Source organism: Rattus norvegicus, chromosome 5 (assembly GCF_021556685.1).
Source record: "Rattus norvegicus strain SHRSP/BbbUtx chromosome 5, alternate assembly SHRSP_T2T, whole genome shotgun sequence".
NCBI lineage: Eukaryota > Metazoa > Chordata > Mammalia > Rodentia > Muridae > Rattus > Rattus norvegicus.
This window is the reverse complement of record NC_141538.1, coordinates 146,760,307-146,780,783: the sequence shown is the minus strand read 5'-3', so window position 1 is coordinate 146,780,783 and position 20,477 is coordinate 146,760,307. Positions and strand designations below refer to the sequence as shown.

At 47.5% G+C, this 20,477-nt stretch overlaps 1 protein-coding gene across 3 annotated transcripts in view; it reads right to left on the bottom strand.

Moving 5' to 3' along the window:
* Nucleotides 1-20,477, bottom strand: part of Csmd2 (CUB and Sushi multiple domains 2) — a 569,250-nt gene that overhangs the window by 138,337 nt on the left and 410,436 nt on the right. For all 3 annotated transcript variants that reach the window (XM_087548710.1, XM_087548711.1, NM_001446899.1), the window contains 3 exon segments: nucleotides 11,758-11,914; nucleotides 10,246-10,437; nucleotides 4,854-4,980 (listed from right to left, as the gene is read on the bottom strand). In XM_087548710.1, coding sequence (XP_087404836.1) covers nucleotides 4,854-4,980; nucleotides 10,246-10,437; nucleotides 11,758-11,914 — 476 coding nt within the window.

Sequence of the window (20,477 nt, the reverse complement as noted above, 5' to 3'; positions counted from 1 at the left end):
CGGGAGGTAGAGGATGGGCACACTCAGAGATGCTGTGTGGAAAGCCAGGCTTCCCACAGGTCACTGAGGGCACAGAAAGCAGATGTGGTATCTGGGGAAATTCGAGATCATGTGTGAACATGTGCCTTCAAAGAACATAGCTCAAGGAAATAATTGGTTATGTGTTCAAAGATTCATATACACAGTGTTCATTGGAACAGAAATCTGAAACTATTCACTTTATCCACAGGGGAGCGGTTCTGTCAATTATGGCTCTGCACACAATGGGCTTCTCTGCCGCCTTCAGCCAGGGGGGTGATTTCTTAATATTGACATAATAAGTTCATGGCCGTGGTTAAGTGCTAAAACAGAAAAGGCAAGTTACTAAGGCAGGCAATGAGGCAGACTTGTTTAAGAAACCACACTCGCTGGATTTGCTTTGTGTATGAGGCTTAAAGGAATTAAAGGTGAAACGGGACAGGCGGGTATTGTAAGTGGAGTGTGTGGAGGAGTAACATCACACAGTGAGATGTGAGGACTCTGAACTTATTCTTTGTGACTTTTGTAACTGTGGCATTTTGAAATTTTTTTTTTAAAAAAGGCTTCCTGTTTTTGTTAAAAAGAAAATATGTGTGTGTGTGTCTGCGTGTATGTGTCTATGTGTGTCTGTGTGTGTGTCTTTGTGTGTGTGTGTCTATGTGTGTGTCTGTGTTTGTGTGTGTGTGTGTGTGTGTGTCTATGTGTGTCTGTGTGTGTGTCTTTGTGTGTGTGTCTATGTGTGTGTCTGTGTGTGTGTGTGTGTGTGTGTGTGTGTGTGTGTGGTTTATGATTCTCTCTTTCTAACATATGGATCCCAGATCAAAGTCAGGTTATCAAACCAAGCTATCCTGCTGGCCTCCTATTTATTTTAATAGAAAAATTCTGTAATGATATCCAAGAGAAGAAAAAAAAAAGAAACCCAACACTGGGCTCAAGCACAAAGGGTCCCCTCAGATCGGTCAGTTAGTTATTAGTTCTTTTTACTTAGCTGCTGCTTATTCAAGGGCAGATAGAGTTGGGGGGGGTGAGGGGTGAGAGGGAAAGGGAGGGGGCAGAGAGAGGAGGGGGGAAGAGAGAAAGACTGAGGGAGACGGGGAAGAAAAGAGGGAAAGAGAAGGGACCAAGGGAGGAGGGAAGAGAGGAGGAGAGGGAATGAGGAGAAGTGCACACATCTGTGCAATGTGTACAAATGCAAGAGGATGGAGTTGGACACGGACTCCATGTGGGGCATGTCCTGTCCTCCATTTTCACTCCTGGCATCTCGCAGTGCGGCATTTTTCAGTGACTGCCTATTTAGCAGTGGTCCCTGTGGAGGTAACTACAGCCGTGAGACGCTTGTGTGAGTGCGGGCTGGTGCTATCTTCATATTCTTGGTAAGTTTTTATTTACTTGTCTATGTGTACGCACGTGCCAGGCTATGCTCGCAGAGGTCAGGGAGTAACTTGGGGAATGTTGGGGTACACTGTGTGGAGGTGTGTCTCTGTATATTCAGTTGTTAATTCTGTACCGGCAGAGAGCTAAGGGGGCGTCAGGATCTTGGTCTTGTTTCTAAGACCCATCGGGGGTCTCACAATTTGTAAATATTTGTTCCTCCTCACCTGACAATGGCAATCTAGAATTGTACCTGATTGTCTACTAAAGATCTGACGGCTAGTATCTGGGCAGGAAGTGAAAGAGGGAACTTCTGGACAGAGATGGATGCTGGGAGATTTGGCCAGAGGACCCAGAGGTGAACATGTGGGACCAGGGCAGAGCAGAGAGGCAGGGCTGCCCATGAGGCGGGACATAATGACTTAGGTTTAGAAAGTCAGAAGACTGCCCAGCAAAAGACCTAAGCTTTAAAATACTAAAAAAGCCTCTGGGTCACTAATTATATCACTGGCCGATCTGAGGTAGTCCTGATATAGGGAGAATCAGTTTTCTTTTTCCACCATGTGAAGCCTGGAGGTTGAACTTGGGATGTCAGACTTGACAACAAGTGTCCTTACCCACTGAGCCATCTTGCATGTCCTACTACCTTCATATTCTGTATCCCCTTGTCTGTGTTCACACACACGCACACACTCGAGCATGGCATGCACACACACCCCCCCCCCAGCCAGATGGCGTCCTGTTTCTTGTTCTGTTCTGGACAGGGTGTCTACTGTATTGACTTTGACCTGAGCCTCCGGCCTCTGCTCCCCTTCCTGGCTGGCTTTTCACGGCGGTGAACTTGTCCTCCCTCTGCTCAAGTCCCACTCTTGTTTCTCATGTTTTCCCTGTTGCCTTTGAATCTGCTGCCTGTGTATGTCTCCTGCCTTCTTCTACCACTGCTCCAAAGCCTTAATTCCTAAGGAAGAGCTAGAGCAACTTCTGGATGCCGATGTGGGCTATGCCTTCTCTTTGGACGGTGCTGGTCAGACTATTTAGAGCCCAAGCATCAGCATTGTCTCCAGTGGACTTTTGACTGTTTCAGCCAAAGAGTGATTTTCAGAGGAAAGAAAAAGAAGATGAAAGGGAAAAATCCCAAGCACCCTCAAGCAGTGGTTACTGCTGTCCCAGCCTTTCTGGGTGTTTTAGGTATTGTTTCTTGCAACACCAAACCAGGGAATGAGAAACCATTGCATTTGGACTCACTGAGAATGAAGTGAGTTGGCAGAAGCACTCACACGTCCTCTGAATTTGGTCCTTTCTTCCTCATCTCAGTTGTCGCTACCTGGTACAGGTCTCCTCACCCAGCAAACCCTGGAGGCAGCCTCCCCCAAGGACTCCCCAACACAGCCTCACCCTTCAGTCCATTCTCCATAAAATGGCAAGATGCCCTAAGCACACAGCCCAAGGCCCTCTGTTGTGGTAGCCCTTGCTCTGCCATCCCCCAAATCATGGGACTTTACGTCGGCTGGGAATCACTCCTAGCTCCTGCTCCTTCCTTCTTGTGAGGGATGGGGGTGGGGGTGGGGGTGGGGTGGGGAGATGGATATGGGGGAAATATCTGCTTTGCTGGGAAGCTACTTCCCTGCCTCTGGCCTTCCTTCTTGGCTACCTGGCGACTTTCTCACCATCTTTGAGGGCCCAGCTCTGGTGTTAACTTTTCCAGGATGGCTTTCTGAGCTTCCTGATTTGCTTTCACATTCCCTTTCCTCATAACCTTGTTCCGTGCCTGCCTGCAGAATTCCCTTTTGAAAAGGAAGGGCAGAACCTCTACATAGTAACGGAGTTGTCACAGGAGGGAATGAATGAATGAATGAATGAATGAATGAATGAATGATGCTCCATTCAGGAAGGTCAGGAGGTCCTGATTTGCACACGCATGTTGTAAAACATGCATATGCATGCTGTAAAGCCATTCATTCTCCAGCATTCACAGCTTGGTTATTATTTACCGAGGGTCCTTTATAGAGTCTGGAACCGCACAGCTCCCTTTATATCCCAGTCCTTTCTGCTCATTCATTCATCAGACCCTTTTGGCTGTGAGCACGCACCTAGGGGGTCATCAGCAACTCAGCCTTTCCGGACTGTCAATGCAGGCAAGTGGTGAGAAACAACACGGGGTGTCGGCTGAAGCCCTGGTGGCCCTGAAGGCTGGAATGAAGTGCTCAACTGTCACTCTGACAAGCCAATGGGCCTCATCAGATGTCAGAGGGCCTGGTGAGTATCCGGAAGGTCATTCCAGCAGCACCGTCACTTTATGACATCCTGGCATGTTACGGGATATAGTTCAAAAACGTGGACAGGGTGAGCACTTTATTTCCTTAATTCTAAGGGAATGGTGCATACCAGGGAATAGGAATGTTTATATCGCATTCAGTAACACAGTCACATCTACGGAAACCCCTGCTAGTCACGGGGAGCCTTTTCTGACTCCCTCTTTATCCCTAATCCTCCTTGACGGTGGTGACTTCCTATGAGCTCTCTGTACTGCTAATAACCCTGGTGGACAAACTCTGTTTGAGACTTCCTGTGTCTTCCTCTTGTGTATCAGCATTTAAGGTTCTCCGTAACCAGCCCACCTTAATCCCATCTGGCCCTTACCCATTCCAGCCCCTATTCCAGCCAGTCTGCTCTCCCATTCAGTCCCCCTTTCGCACCTCTGAGCACACTCACTGCCACTCCAACCTGCACTTTGCCTCCTACCTTCTCTGAACCATACAGCTCAAGCCTCACGCTGGCCAGCACTGTGATACAGCGTGAAGATCTGGAAAGATCTGGAGCATTCTCCCAGTTTTCTGTAGCTTACAAAGCTTAGGCCCACGCCACTTTCTCACGTACGAATGGACCGTAATCAATAGTGCTATTGGGAAGGATCACTAGAAAGGCTGCATGGCTGTCACAGGGAGATGCTCCTTTCTTCTCTTGTGGCCTGCAACTCTAAGGAGTTCCTGAGTCAGATGTCGATTTGGGAAGGGAGCTGTCCTGGGAGGAAAGTATACCAATACCAGACACTGCTGGCTTTTGTCACTTAATTCCCCACAGCCCTGAAATATGAAAGATGAGCAGTTCTCATCCCCATTTTACAGATGAGTAAGCAGAGGGGAACAAAAGCAACATGCCTCACTCACGCAGCTCAAGCAGACTGGGACTGGCCCTTGAGGACTATCCCCAGGATGCAAACCTGGGCTGTGAAGGTCCAAGCCTGGGCCCGTGCTGCTCTATGGTAGAAATTTCCCCCCTGAGACTGAGGCTGAGGCTGAGTCCCACATTCAAACCTAGGGTCACTGCAGCCACTATTGATCCCCTAGGGCTCCAGCAGAGGTAGGAGCGTCCCAACAACAGCTCGAAAGTCTGTCAGTGATGCTGGTGACAGCTCCCCTTGACAGCAAGTGGCAAGGGTTTCCTGGTTGGCTCTGGAGACTTACCCAATGGTGCATCCGGCGTCTGCCTCAATGGTCCAGATGCAGTTGAGATTGTGTTCGTAGGGAGCCGGGTATCCAGGCGACAGCACCTGCCCTGACGCCTCTCCTCTCACTGTGCCTCCACACTCAGCTGAAAGAAATGGCGACAGTATCGTGGGGTGGCCTGAGCATCCAGCAGTCACTGACCGACCCCCAAGTCCCTCTAGCCCGTTCCAGGGGCTTAAGCAGAACGTGTAAAAAGCTCCCCGGGTGAGACTAGTACGCAGAACCAGAAACAAATTCTTAATACTCAGTAATAAATGGCACACAACCCAATTACAAACTAAAGATTTTAGTGCACATGCGCCCAAAGACGATCTGTGAACGGCCAATGTGAGCGGCCAATGCGAACGTGAGGAGACGCTTGCCGTGACTTGGAATTGTTATGGAGCTGAGAATCAAAGCCACAGTCACCCCATTTCTGCCGTGATGGTTATGACTGAAAGGCAAGTGTTGATAATAAATAAGGTGAGTGTGGGTGAGGCTGTGGGGGAGCCTTCCTATTGCCGGTAGAAAAATGGGCAATGATGTAGCCATTTTGGGAAGCAAGCTGGTAGGTAGTTTCTTAAAATTGTTAAACCGTAAGTCACCATACGACGTATAGTAACTCTCCTCTCAGAAGATGGGGGGACATATGTTCACATAAAAGCTTGAATATAAATGTTCTTAGCGATGTTATTCATAGTAGTCAACAAGGGGAGATAACCCAGTGTCCATTAGCTGAAGAGAGGAAATACGGAATTCAGTGTATGTCTCTAACAGAAGATTAGTCATCCGTAAGAATGTACGGACATGCTACAGTGTAGATTTGGGAAAGACGATGTTAAGTAGAAGAAACCAGGCACAATTCCATTAATACAAAATATCCAGAATAGGAGAAATGGAAGGTGTGTTGTGCTTGCCAAGGCTCAGGGGAGTGATTACGAAGTGACCGCTAACAGACAGTAGACTTTCCTTTGGGAGAACTGTTCAAAACTGAGTGGATACAGGCTCAGGGATGGACAAAGGCAACTGAATTGTGTGCGTTTAATGGGCTCATCAACTTGTAAATGAAATAGCCCCCGAGGGGAGGGCTAGCTGCCTGTTCTATGACCAAATTCTTTGGAGCTTCTGGAGGTAGAACAGGAAGGAATTTGCATCTGGCCATGAAGCAGAGGGACCTGCATAGCTGCCAGGGAGCACACGGCTGACTAGACCCAGTCGTTCTCCAGGTCAGGGCCAGCGGAGGAGACACCACCCAACATCTGCTTGTCCTGGCACACGTGCATTCCCAGAGAGTCTGGTGCTCAGGAGGAAGAGGCCAAAGTTCCTCCCTGGTGCAGGACAGAGAGTTAGGGAGGGTTTGGATTCAAAGGTACCTTGAAGGAGGGGCAAGAGTGGAAAGAAATTAGGTGGTAGCAGGGGAGGCTGGCAAGGACAGGGGGAGGAGACCTTGCGATTGGAGAGAAGAGGAGGGACATGGTAGCACAGGCTGAGGATGTGCAGTGGCAGACAGCAGGGCTAGGGAGCTACGCAAACGTGGGGTGTTGAAAGACTATGTATGCCAGGCTGCTGTGAGCAGATTCTGCTGCTGGGAGAAGTGCACTGTGTGAATGAACTCTCGACAGAGGTGAGGAGGGAGCAGGCTACAGCAGAAGCTTAGAGGGACACAGAGACTTGAACCTCAAGGCAAGGAAACCAGTGGAGAGACCTGTGCTCCACATCAGAGCGAGTCTCTTAACCCATGAGCCAGCGGCTCCCTCAGCGGCAGCCTCCTTTAGTCAGGTCGACTTCTAAGACTCCGTCCCTAAATCTGAGACATTTTTCATATTGTCCCTACTTTGTCTTCAATGCTAGCGTCTGGGCTAGGGCGTCCCCACCTCTCAGCTGCTGCAGTGCTACCTGAGGGACTTCCAAAGAGAAGACTGTGCCGTGCTTCTGGAGCAAAGTCTGTACCCTCTGGTTGTCTTTCCTTTGGCCTCCCTGACTCTAGAAGGAGCCGTGGTTCTGCCAAGTCTGACCAACTAATTCCATAGCCCAGACAGCTTCTGCTTGAACAAACAACATGGAAAATGCCCTCCCTATGCCACCTTTGTGATGCCCTCCCTGGCCCAGGTAGAGTGGATATTATAGTCCTTTGTGGCTACGACACAATGTGAACTACATGAGTATATTGCGGGTGCATTAGGATAGTGTCTGTCTCCCCTGTCAGACCGGGCTCTTGGCTACGGAGACCTTGTCATTGACTGCACATTGAGTGTGTGGAAGAGTGTTGGGCACACAACAGAAGTTTAATAAGTATTTACTGAGTGAATGGATGCATGGCTCAGTGAGTAGAAGATTATTGCCTCCCAGGAAAATTACTGTTTCTGAACCAAGGAAGCATGAGGGAAAGCGAAGAGGTTTGAGGCTGAGCTGTTTAGGAAAGGGAGTGATTGGTTAAGCAAGGAGCTTAACTGCTGGAGATGATGGGTCCAAAGTCTCAGAGGGGAGACTGACCTTCACCTGGCACTAGGGCTGACCCAGCAAGCATCACTCTGACCCTGAGGCTCACCTGGGACCTCTAAGGAAGGGATGAGGCAGGGACCTACCTCCAGTAAGTGTTGAGGAGGCTATACCCCTTTGTTCTAGCCTCCATTCTGTGCTGCTGCTGCTGGGGTGGGTGGTCCCTGCTTGCTTGAAAGGCAAGAGGTAAATGAACCCGTGGAGGGGAGTGAGAGTGATCCACAATCTGCTTGGGAGCCGGAAGCTGGGGTAGTGGGAGGCCAGCAGCCATGACCTTGGCTTCCATTTTAGACAGTGGTATTTGGAGACAGGAGTCCTGAGATCTTCCCAGGGGCAGAGGCTCTTCCTTCCCTATGGGGTCACTTTGTTCAAGGGCTAGCAGGAGGGCAGGAGCACTGGAGTATACCAGCTTGCAGCATTCACTAACAGTGACTCTGTGAGCTTCCACTCTTCCTGGCCTTCCCTTTTCTCCCTGACCTGGAGCCTTGGCTTCCAGGCATGGTCTGTGGATTCTCCTTGTCATTGAAGGAAACACTTGAATATGTAAAGCTAGTAACAGTCCCTTCAGTAGCCCATTCTGAACTCTAGCCTCAACATAGTGTGTATAAACACACACACACACACACACACACACACACACACACACACACACACACAGGCACACAGACACGTACACACACATACAGACACACACACACAGACACACACACGCACACAGACACACATATACACACATACAGACACACACAGAGACACACACAAACACACATATACACACACACAGACACACATGCGCACACACACACAGACACACACACAGACACACACATACACACACACACACACACACACATACACACACATACACACACGGCCTCACTTTTCTAATTGCAATGGGGGCCGAGGATGTCTCACTGAAGAAGACTTCCACGGCATAAGGCCCAAAGTATAAGAGTCTTCTTAGCCCTGTTTGCCTGGGTCATCTAAATCCAATGTAACTGACACATTGGCCAGTAGAGGGGCCTGACAGGGATTCCCTTCTGCAAAGCTAACAGTCATCATATGGGAGGCACCGTCTCTCGTTTGTTTTGCTTGCTTTACTTTGCTTGCCTCGTGGTACCACACTGCTGTCTGTTCATGCATGTGTCTCCCTGACTGGCCTGAGTGCTTGTCACTGAATTCTAAGCAGCCATGTAGGGCCTCGAACATGAAGAAAGACGGGAATGAAGAGAATGGCCACAGATGGTAAAATCCCAGTTCTGTAACTCCAGTGTTGGAGCAATGAGGACAGGAAGGTCCTTGGCTCCAGCAAGCCTAGCTCGATTGGCCAGCCCTGGTCTCTCCCAGTGAGAGACCCTGCTCAACAAAACAAACAAACAAACAAACAAACAAACATCCGGAAAATTAGTGAATGACTCCTAAGGAAAGACACTGAGGCTGACCTCTGGCTTCATACACATACATGCCATCTATGTGTGCATATGCACATACACACACATGCATGTCATCTACACACACACACACACACACACACACACACACACACACACACACACGAATGAATGAAAGAGAGCAGAGTTAAGCCTACAGTCTGTCTCAACCTCAGTAACAAAGGAAGAAGACCAAAAGGACTGTTTTATGGGCTGCTACTGTCTACTTCCTGGCTTGAAATTCTATGTCTTGACCTTCTGTGTGTCATGTGGGGACCCCGTGACAATGTAGTTATCCAGGGGAAATAGGACCAGCCATGGTCACCAAGGTTTCTCACTGTGCTGTTCATCCAGTTGGCCCCGTATGTGCTCAGGCTAGACCATCTGCCTGCCCACCTAACCTTCCAAATGGTGAGAGTTTATCTACCCTCCCGAGTCTCAGTGGAACTGTTAATCCCAGGGCAGAGCTCTCTCAATTCGTTGAAAGACTTGAAGCAGAGTTCTGTGACCAGGACTCTTCCCAACATTGATCCAACCGTGTTCCTGTTCTCTTTGGTAGACCATGGGCTTTCCAGGGGCAAGGGTAGACTTTCTTTTTCTCCCTCTTATTTCTCTGCTTCCACAGACCCAGACCCCTGTCTGCCTCTTTCTAGCATGTGTGGTTTGGTGGGCGCTCAGGGTTTCCCCCAGGGGCTCTTTCGTTCTCATCAGATCCACCTGTGCTGCACAAGTGCATTGTGGGTGCTGGGCACAGGAGGCCTGACTTGCAAGATCTGGTTCAGGGGAAACAGAGTGGGTAGGGCCATAGAATTCTGAGCAGCAGGGAAGTGAAGAGGTCAGACGAACAGAATAATAACAGTCTGAATATTGTTCCATTCAGCCTTGGACCACTGTCTCTGGTCTTTTGATGCAAGCACAAAGCCTCCAGGGGCAATGCCTGCTGACAATTCACAAGAACCACAGGGCTGAGGAAGGGAAGGTGCATGCTCACACCACAGTGTTCTTTAAGCAACAGATCAGATCTAGCTCATTACCTTAGTCTTCCAGAATTTTGCTAAAAGAGGGGATACAAATTCATATTACCTAGAGGGAAACTGAAACTTGGGGTGAATTGGGGGCACTCGTTTGAATCTTGGTGTGGCAGGAAACCCTGAAGTCACCTCTTCATTCAGACAGAAACCCTTACCACTTCTCCATTGCCTGTGCTGCAACTCTGGGGGCACGACTTGGCTTGCATCCCACAGACTACATGTATGTGATCATGGTGTGGATTGTACTGCCTGTGTGCTGAGGTGTGAATTGGAGGAAACAGAGAAGCCACAGTGCTCACTAACAGGCAGAGCTGGCCCCAGGCCCTGGATGCCCTTGTTGAAGCCAGGGCTGGATCAGGCTGCGGTCAGGGAAGGATCAAGGAGTTCCTAGCAAATCAAGAGGCATCGTACCGACACAGGTGGGCAGCGGTCGATCCCACGTCCTGCGTTCACCACTCAGACACATCAGTTCCTCGCTGCCCCGAAGACTGTAGCCAGGGTCACAGCTGAAGGTCACTGAGCTCCCCGCAAAATGACCTCCATCGTGAACCTTGTAGCCGAACTGTGGGGTCCCTGGGTCCTCACATCGGATGAGCTCGAAACCTGGGGAAAGGCAGAACAGTAACCATGGCAACAGAGACAAGCTGCTTCTCTCTTCCCCTCCAGTTTTTATCTGGAGGTGCCCCTGGATACCACTGTGGGTGTGGCAGCCTCAGGCTCCTGACCCAGCCCTATTTCTATTCTCTGTGGAGGGATTATTTCTCTGCAGATTTATGCAAATAAAATGCAGATTTTAATAGTGTGCACGCTTGGGGCTGGGTTTTCTACTTCTTCGCTTGGCTGTGAAGCATCCAGTGAGTGGGATCTGTGGCTCCCGTTCTGCACACTGATGCTGTGAGGAGACCCAGTAGCAAGAGAACATCGCCATGCAAGCAGTTGTGTGGAAAGGGCTGGAGGAGGAGAGGCTCCCATGAGTTCCCACTTTACTCTGTGGGACTCCAAAGACCTTGCCTTCTCATTTGTTATTCATAGGGGTCTTGGCAGGTGGGTGTAATTATGGGCACTCTGCAATTGAGAGCCTTGACTTGGGAAGGTTAACTAAATTGTCTGAGATTCACACCGTTTTCAGTGAATAGAAACGGAATTCAAATGTGACTCCATTTAATCCCTTTACATGGAGCCACTTCAGAAACAGGGAAAGATCCCAGCATGAGGCATCGCAGCACCCAGGTGAGGGAAATCCTGAGGTGGCCCACTGGGCTACGGGAGTCATTATAACAAAAGTTGCCAATCTCAAGTAGTGAACAGCCCTCACGTAATGGTGAAGCTATAGAGCAAATTTTGTCATCTCAGGAAATTTTATATGCATTTTCCCCTCACTCCTGCAGCTAGTGCCCCTTCTGTCTCTATGTATCTGCTCTGTGAAGTTCTTAAAATGTGTGGCCTTTACATCTGATTTCTTTTGCCCAGGGTCATGTTTAAATTGGTGGTTTTCAACCTTCCTAGTGCTGCAACCCATCAGCTAATCATGTTGTAGTAACCCCAACCATAAAATTATCCTCATTGCCACGTCATGACTGTAGTTTTGCTGCTGTTAGCAATCATTATATCTGATATGCAGGATATCTGATGTGTGACCCCCTGCAAAAGGGTCATTCAACACCTAAAGGGGTGGAGAATTACAGGCTGTGAACAACTGTTTTAAAGCTTCATAGATGTTAAAGCATGAATCACTTCTTCCTTTTCGGTGCCAAGTAATACTCCATTGTATGGGCATACCGCATTTTCTATCTCCACTTGTTAGTTACTAATTGCCCAACACACAGAAGCATGCATTATTTATGTCTACTGGGCAAACAAGTTCATTTGAATAAAATGGAAAAGTCTGACTTCATAGTCTATTCAGACTCAAGAAAGACTTACTAGAGAATTGAAGTTCGAAGCCTTTGCTGGTGTTTTCTGCATCGGTGATGAAGTCAAGCCACAGGCTGCTGGATGTGCTGTTCAAAGTCACCCCCAACATCTCAGAGCGACTGAAGACCCCCAGCAAACGGGCGGAGTTGTTACTGCCGTCATAGACCTGGATAGCAGAGACCCCCAATCCAATGACATCAGAGTTGCCTATTTCAAACAAGGCCTTCTCACCCTGCAGCCCACATTTCCAGCGTGTAGCATCTTTAACCGCTGCTAGAGTGGCAGGTAGCCATTAGGTGCATGAAAGGTAGCAAAGTGAAGCCAGCCCCTGAGTTAGCTGCCTCTTTCCCCTTGCTGTTAGCGCTATGCCCAGCATGTGTCTAGTCTCTGGGAACCAGTTGCTATTCTAACCTTCCTGTGGCAATCTGCTTGTTTCCTTATCGCTCAGATGCTACTGGTCCACTCGTCAACAGCCTTGGGAGGCCAGGCTGGGGCTGCTTGATTCCCCCCAAGCCATCTGTTTCTGTAGACAGCTAGGCTGAAAGCACATGGCATGTGTGCATCACTCAATAGAAACTCTTGTCCTTCCAGTAGATGACACAGACATTGTCCTGGCTGCCTGTGGCAGTGGCCTGCCTTGAACCATTCTACTGGGCATGATCACCAGGGGTCAAGCAGGATGTAGTTAAAATGACCACCGTGTTATGGTGACCTGCCTTTCCCCAGGGCCAGCCTCTGCCTCTTCTTGGCTTAATGAGAGATCCAGCCAGGGCCTGCTGGGTTTGTCAATAGGGGAATAGTGCTGGCATCTGGCTTCCCTCATTCCCATCTGTCCCCTGAACTTCTGAGTACCAGCAAAGGCAGCAGTCATCAGAATAATGAACTGGCTCCCCAGGTTTCGAGGTGTCTGCTCTTCTCTAGATAGTTGTACAAATAACAACAGAAGTTGTGATTGAGTGAGAGACCCCCGGCGCTTTGGTAAATATCAAAGACGGGATCTATGGGTGGGAGATGAATGTTTGCGCACGGCACACAATGTGGTGCCAGCTGCCAGCAAATTGGAGCAATATTTCCGCCCTTCCATCTCGGAAGCCAAGCCATCCTTCCCGCTCACAACAGCGCTGCATGGTGCAGGATTTTGTTGAGGCGCTTAGAACCCAATCTCTTTCCTGCCTACTCTAAAAAGAGTGTCAGGAATCCGGGGCGTCCATTCTGAGGTGACACCACTTCAAGCAGCAGAGATCACTGCTGTGTCCGAATCACTATACAAACACCATTTAAAAAGTATGTGTGGGTGTGCATGTGCATGGGTGGCCGTGTGCGTGTGCACCTCGCGGTGTGGGTTAGAGATCAGAGACCAGTCTTGGTGTTAGTCTCACCTTCCGCCTCCTTAGAGGCGGGACTTCCTGTTTGCTCAGGCTCACTCTTGTTTGCTCATCCACCAAACGAGAGACCCAGGAGCTTCCAGAATTCTCCCGTCTCCACTTCCCATCTTGCAAGATTACAGAGGTACACTACCACATCCAGTGTCTACACACGTTCAAAGGATTCGAACTCAGATCTTCATGCTTGCATGACAAACTCTTTACCCTCTGAGCTATTTTCAGCGCCATAAAAACATGTTTTCTTTTTAACCCATAGAAATATCTGTTGGGATCAGTGCAGCATGTCAAGAAACCAGATACCAGGTGCTTCTTAGTGGAGAACAGATCACTGGATGCAGCAGGGTTGCTGTAGCCAGAAATATCAAACCTGGTCAAATCGAACCTTTGTACCAATTTCTACCTAATAAGGAAATTTCTTTCCTAATAAGGAAAACTGAGGCCAGAAGCTCAGTCAAAAATGTACACGGGGCAGCTGGGAACCAGCATTGGGATGCAGAAAATGCTCAGAACAAGTAGATGCGTCCCACAACGAAGAAACCGGAGAAGAGGGAAGAGAGACAGGAAAAGCTACAGGTTAACAAATAACCGACAGCGAATCCAGCATGCAGATTTTATGTGGAGCCTGGCTCAAATAAACTGTAAATCCAAAAATATACGATGACATTTACGAGATAATTTGGAGATCTCAACATTCCCTGGATGTATGGTGATATTAAGAAATTATTGTTAATTAATAAGTATAACGGGTATGGGAATTTTTTCCCTCCTTAACCTCAAAGCATAATTTGTTCTAACCCATTAAGAACCAAAAGGTTATTTGTATCATTACGATAAATTATTCATTGCAGAAAAATGTAGAAAACAGAAAAGCACAAAGGAAAGAAAACAGCTTTTGAACCTGTTGTGTTCCTGTGGAATTATCCCAGGCTTGTGTGTTCTATGCAGTGTGTGTGTGTGTGTGTGTGTGTGTGTGTGTGTGTGTGTGTGTCTGTCAGTGTGTGTGCACACGCACACACACACACACCCACACACGCACCCATGCACATATGTATGTATGCATGCATGCACCCGCAAAAAAGCGGATCTAGGAAGATGGTTCTTCTGTAGGCAAAGTGCTAAAATGCCAGGCTTTAACCCTGAGAGCCGGGATTCAGATATGAGCTACCATGCCAGGCTTCAAAGCCATGCTTATAAAGAATCCTCTCACTGCCAGTTCGAAGCCCACCCCTCCTGCACTTGTAACTCTGCATTTGTCTATAGACTCAAATTCGTTCGTGAACTTTTTCTTCGGTTGCTTTAGTCTGTCATTCCTGTACTCTGCCCACACCAATTTAGTAATGTGGCGGTGGTGGCATGTGCCTCTAACCCCAGCTCTAGGGAGGCACGCAGGACTTCCGGGGTCTCCCTGGCTAGCCAGTCTAAATGGGTAAACTCCAAGATCGATGAGAGATGAACGGATTGAGAAAGGCATCTGACACTGGTCTCTGGTTCCCATACCATGGGAATACATATGAGTGTGTCCATGCACACAAATGAGATCAACCTGTAAACGCACATGGCAATCAGCCCCTATGCTGATAGAGTGCGTCTCACTTTCAAGTCTTTAAATAGCTCTCCACGGTAGCTCCTGAATAGCTACAGGGATTTCCAGCACAAAATTCACACGATCTACAACATGATTACTTACTTAGCAGCTTCCAGGGTACTCACTGGAGCAGGTAAGGGACTCTTAGCAAACCCCACCAATAAGAAAGCCAGTGTTTTCTTACAATATCTCTGTCCTAAATCCATTCAGAAATTGTTTTGCATATCATGCGAGGTTCTACCTTTCTCCCTGGCCCGTTAGTTATTCAGTAAAACCTGGGTAGGGGGTTTTGTTTGCCTGTGTTTGTTTTTAAGACAGTCTCATAATGTAGTTTTGGCTAGCCTAGCACTTGTTATGTGTACAGCAGGCTGGCCTTAAGCTCAGAGAGATCCCTCGGCTGCTGCCTTCTAGGTGTTCAGATTAAAGGCTTTATATCTTCCTCTGTCATTGGGAAGTGTAATATATATATATATATATATATATATATATATATATATATATATATATATATTTCCAACAGGCTAGTAGATCCAACAAGTAAATCTTTTATCTATCTATCTATCTATCTATCTATCTATCTATCTATCTATCTATCTATCTATCTATCTATCTCCAACAGGCTACCATTTGATGGGCCAGCATCAGCATCAGTATACAGAGGAGGTGGAAACATCCTCCTGAGAAACCCAAGACAGTCTCTGTGCATCTGGCTCACCTCCCTATGTGTAGAACTTTCCACACATTTCTGTGGACATTCCTGCATGTCTGCTTGCAAACATAGGCTTCAGTTCCTCCAGCACAAGGACGCTGGCTTCAGGGCAGTCCCTGCCTTCCATTAAGCCATATCTCTCCAGACTGTTCACACTAGCGTTGTCCAGTGGTTTCCCTGGCTTATATCCACACCGACACTCAGTGTTCTCAGGCACTAGGCTCTTTTCCGGTTTGATGGATGCAGAACAGCATCGCATTTTCATTTGATTTTCCTGGTTCACCACCTAGGCTGAGCAGGGGCGACAGTATGTTCACCGACCATTCTACCTCCCTCCCATGACTTCCAGGTCCTATCCTCTGGCCATGGCATTCCCCCAATTTATTACAGTTCTGTCCTTTTGTTTTTACTTTAAATCAAGTTCTATAATTTTCTTGTAAAGATTATCCACGGGCTGCAGGACAAACCTCTAGATGGTTTCCAGCTTTTGCCTCAATAACAAATGAGGATTTCATTTTCCTGATTACACGTTTTAATTGGTTACAGAAACAGCAGCTGCTTTGTTGAAAACCGTCTTATTGGTTCTGATAGCTTATTAGTTGAGTCGTTTGCGTCTTCTAAATAAACGAGACAATTTTCTACTCTCCTTTCTAATTTTTATAGCTTCCTTTGTTGTGTCTGGGTCTAACAGTAATGGTTTGGATCAGCAGTATCACGCCGAGAGTGGCTGGCAGTCTCACGGCCATTGGTCTCGTCTCTCGGATGCCTGGAAACCTGCAGGAAACCTGCCCATCCAAACTAACGCTTATTGTGGTGTTTAGAAGGGCCTTCCTGCCTATTGAGAAAGCCCAAGTCCAAGTTTGTGTTTTTAGAATATTTTAGGAATATTCTGACTGGCTTTCATCTAAGAGGATCCTCCCTCCCTCCTTTCCTTCCTCTCTCCTCCCTCCCTCCTTCCTTCTCTCCTTTCCTCCCTCCTTCCTTCCCCTCCCTCCCTTCCTCCTTCCTTCCTTCCTTCCCTCCCTCCTTTCCTTTTTTTCTCTAACCTATTCCGAGGACATTAGACTGAAGCACAGGAAGTCTCAATGCTTCCAGAGTTTAGACCTAGACGATGGCGGTCTCAGGCAGGGAATCTAAACAGTAACAACATCACGGTGTTTTCTATTGGGCTGACGGGGCCTCACAGTCTGGGGTCCTGCCCGCTTTGCTATCTTCGCATTGATGTGCTGGCTGGATTCAACCTGATTTTACCTAGGGGTTTTCAGATCAATGATCATAAATAAGACTGGCCTAATAGGGACGTGCTTCTGTTTTCGTTCTTTAATATTTTTTAGCTTTTACAAAATTGGCAAGCTATGCCGGTGTGGAATATGGAGCGATGCTATGATTTATAAATAAAAGGTTAAAAATCAAATGAAGCCAATCAACATATCCATCACCTCAACTATTGCTCTCTTTCTGTCTCTCTCTCTTCCTGTCTCTCTCTCTCTCTGTCTCTCTCTCTCTCTCTTTCTGTCTCTCTCTCTCTCTCTCTCTCTCTCTCTCTCTCTCTGTGTTGTCTTCTTTAAACCTCGTCTAGTTCTTTCCTTTCTTTCCTTTGAGACATAGTCTTACTATGTAGACCAGGCTGGTCTTGAACTCACGTCCTGAGCGTGGGGATTAAAGGTGTGTACCACCACACCCAGTTCTACCTTCTACTTTCCTTCCCTTCTGTTTCTTTCTTTCTTCTTCCTTCTTCTTTTCTTTCCTTCCTATCATCTTTCTTTCAGACTGAGACTCTCACTGTACCAGAGTTCACCAACTTGGCTAGGGTCTCCCTGTTCCAGCCCAGCACTGCAGACATGTACCAGTGTGATGGAGCCTGGCTTTTATGTGGGCTCTGGGGAACGGAAGTCAGGTCCTCATGCTTGTGTGGCAGGTACTTTGCTGAGTGAGCACTCTCCGGCCCTGCTGATCATTCCTTATCATGAGATTGTGAAATATGCAATCTGTTACATGGACTCTACCCATCCCTTTGTGCCATAGATTCCCAAAGCTAAAGCCCCAGTCCTCTCCCAGGTAGGGCCCTGCACCCTCCCCTGCCTTCCCACTACCCCTCCTCTCTTTAGTACCTATGCTTTCACTTGTCCCATTTATATCGGGAAATCCATCTTTCTTTTTCTTTTTTTTTTTTCTGGAGCAGTTTGATTACTGTAGGGATTAGGCCTGTAAACTAGACCTGGCCTGGAACTTTGGGAAAAGGATATAAGGGGGTTCAATTTGTCAAAAATAGCTTCTGATTTATTTGGGTTCTTTTCTTTTCTTTCTTTCTTTCTTTCTTTCTTTCTTTCTTTCTTTCTTTCTTTCTTTCTTTCTTTTTCTTTTTCTTCTCCTCCTCCTTCTCTTCCTTCTCCTTGTCCTCCTTCTCCTTTTTCGTAGTAAGTAGTAGTAGTAGTAGTAGTAGTAGTGGTAGTAGTAGTAGTAGTACTTTGTGACAGCATTTCTCTGCAGCCCTGGCTGGCCCAAACTAGCAACGTAGACCAGGTTGGCCTCAAACTCACAGAGACCTGCCTGCCTCTGCCTCCCAAGTGCTGGGATTAAAGGCCTGCGCCACCACCCAGCACTTCTCACTTTCTAATGTTACGTGCGTGTATCTTAGTATGTGTATGTGCACATGAGTGCAGTGCCAGTGGAGACCAGATACCTTGGAGCTGGAGGTATCTTGGAACTCAGCTTGGGTTCTGTAGACGATCAGAGGGGATCAGCTGCTGACCCATCCCCTGAGCCCCCACACATTAGTGTTTGCTAATCTGCCGAACACCTGTTTCCATTGCTTGTGCTTTCTGATTTCTTGGCCCACAGCGGTTCCTATTTTCTTATTTCCATAATCCAGGTCACATCTATAGTTATACCCCCTTCCCTTATATCACACATCTGTCACTTCCTTCTGTGATCTGGCCAGCTTTATTTTATCACTCACTTTAAAAAGAAGAGTTGCTTTTGCCGATAATGCTGCTGCCAGTAGTTTTTTTCCCTAGTAATTTCCTTATTTTATTTTATTGATTGATTGATTGGATTGACTGATTGATTGATTGATTGATTGAGATGGGATCTCAGTCAAGCAGCTCATGTTAGCCTGGAGCTCCCTGACTAGCTGAGGTTGTCCTTGAACTCATGACATTCTTCTTGCTCAGTTCCCAGGAACTGGGGTTGTAAACTTGAACCTCCATGCCCAGTTCCTGCTCTTCTTTAGAGACCATCTTTATCCAGACTGGATGTGTGTCACCTGCCATCCCAGCATATGGGAGGACGAGGCAGGAGAATGTAGAGTTTGGGGAGGCTACCCCTGGAGATGCTCCAAAGCATGTAACAGACAGACAGACAGGCATCTGTCTTTCTTCATCTCTCTGCTTATTCTGTCGTGTTATTAAGTCACTAAGCCCTCGTTTACTTTTCAAGTAGGTGATGTGTCAGAGACTCACAGAGTTATATTAATTTTTTCATGAAAACTCCTGCAGTGACTATATATATATATATATCTCACAAATATATATGTGTATATATATAATTTCTAGTAGTGTTATTTGCCACATCAAATTTTATTATAGATTGATTGAACATTTTATTAATACAAAAGACTCTTCTTCATTTCCATCTGAGACATGGAGGCGTTGTCAAGAGCGTCCTGTAATGAGCTGATTTCATTTTTCGGTGTCACCGCCCCCCTTCGTTGTCCTCGTTTGGTGTTTTAATTGGATGATCATGTTTTCCATCTCCATGCAATCTTTCCTCATCTGGGAAAGCTCTGTTTTCATTATTGCCTATTTTGTGCCATAAATACAATATTCTCTCAACTCCTGCGAGGAATACCAATCAGGAGCTTTTGGAGTACGTTTCTGTTCTTTGTGGCAAACTGAGGGGCAATTAGCTCTGATCCCTCAGACAGGTCCCCTTCTCCTCTGATGAATATTCACACGTATTTGGTTAATTTCCTTGTTGGCACATCATTGCAGAGGGAGAAAGGAAATGGGAGAGCATCCTCCCCCACCACAGATTTTAAGGGGGAGCACAGGAGCTGAGCCAGAGCTGCCCCAGCACATGGAAGCATTTCCAGGGGTGGAGTCTGGGGACGTTGGTGTCTCCTCCTCTACTGGGCCTGAAAGCTCTTGATCATCTTTCCCTGGAGTGTCAACAGAGGCCAGAGAGAGGCAAGATGTCATACAAGGATAGCATTGGGGCTCTGTTGTCTCTCAAACCTAGTGCTCATGCTGAAGACTGAGGAGGACTGAGATTTTATTCCCATCAATGGCTTTACCCTCCTCTGTGCACGGACACTCCTTTAGTTTTGGTTTTTTTTTTTTTTTGGTTCTTTTTTTTTTTTTTCGGAGCTGGGGATCGAACCCAGGGCCTTGCGCTTCCTAGGTAAGCGCTCTACCACTGAGCTAAATCCCCAGCCCCCCTTTAGTTTTTTTTAAGTGTGTGTGTGTGTGTGTGTGTGTGTGTGTGTGTGTGTGTGTGTATGTGTGTGTGGTCAACCATGGGTATCTTTCCTCAGGAGCCATGCACCGTGCTTTCTGATATTTCTCTTTGGGTCATGAAACTCACTGACAGCCTACAGAAGGATAAGATGGCTGACCAGAGAGCCCCAGGATCCTCTTGCGTCCACTTCACCTGTGCTGGTTTAGGAAGGCTGTGCTCCCATGCCTGGCTTTTAGCATGGGTGTAAGGGGTCGAATTTGGGTCCTCATGCTTGTATGGGAGCATTTGAACCACTGTGCCATCTCTCCAGCCCTCCCTTACTATCTATGATACTTAATTCACAAGCTGGGAGTCACCAGGGGATGCCCTTTGCCAGTCACAGTGAAGCAAGGAAACCCTCTTCAGATGTGGTACCATGCTCCTGGGCTTCTAGCCTGTAGAACTGAGAGCCAGACAAGCCTATACCTTTAATCCATTAAAATATTCTTTTTAGTCATATATGAAAGGCACCCTCACCTGATTTTCAGGGCTGAGACCACCTCCCTTCACTTGCCTTTAGCTGGTCTAATGGGAACCTGTGTAGTCTGTAATT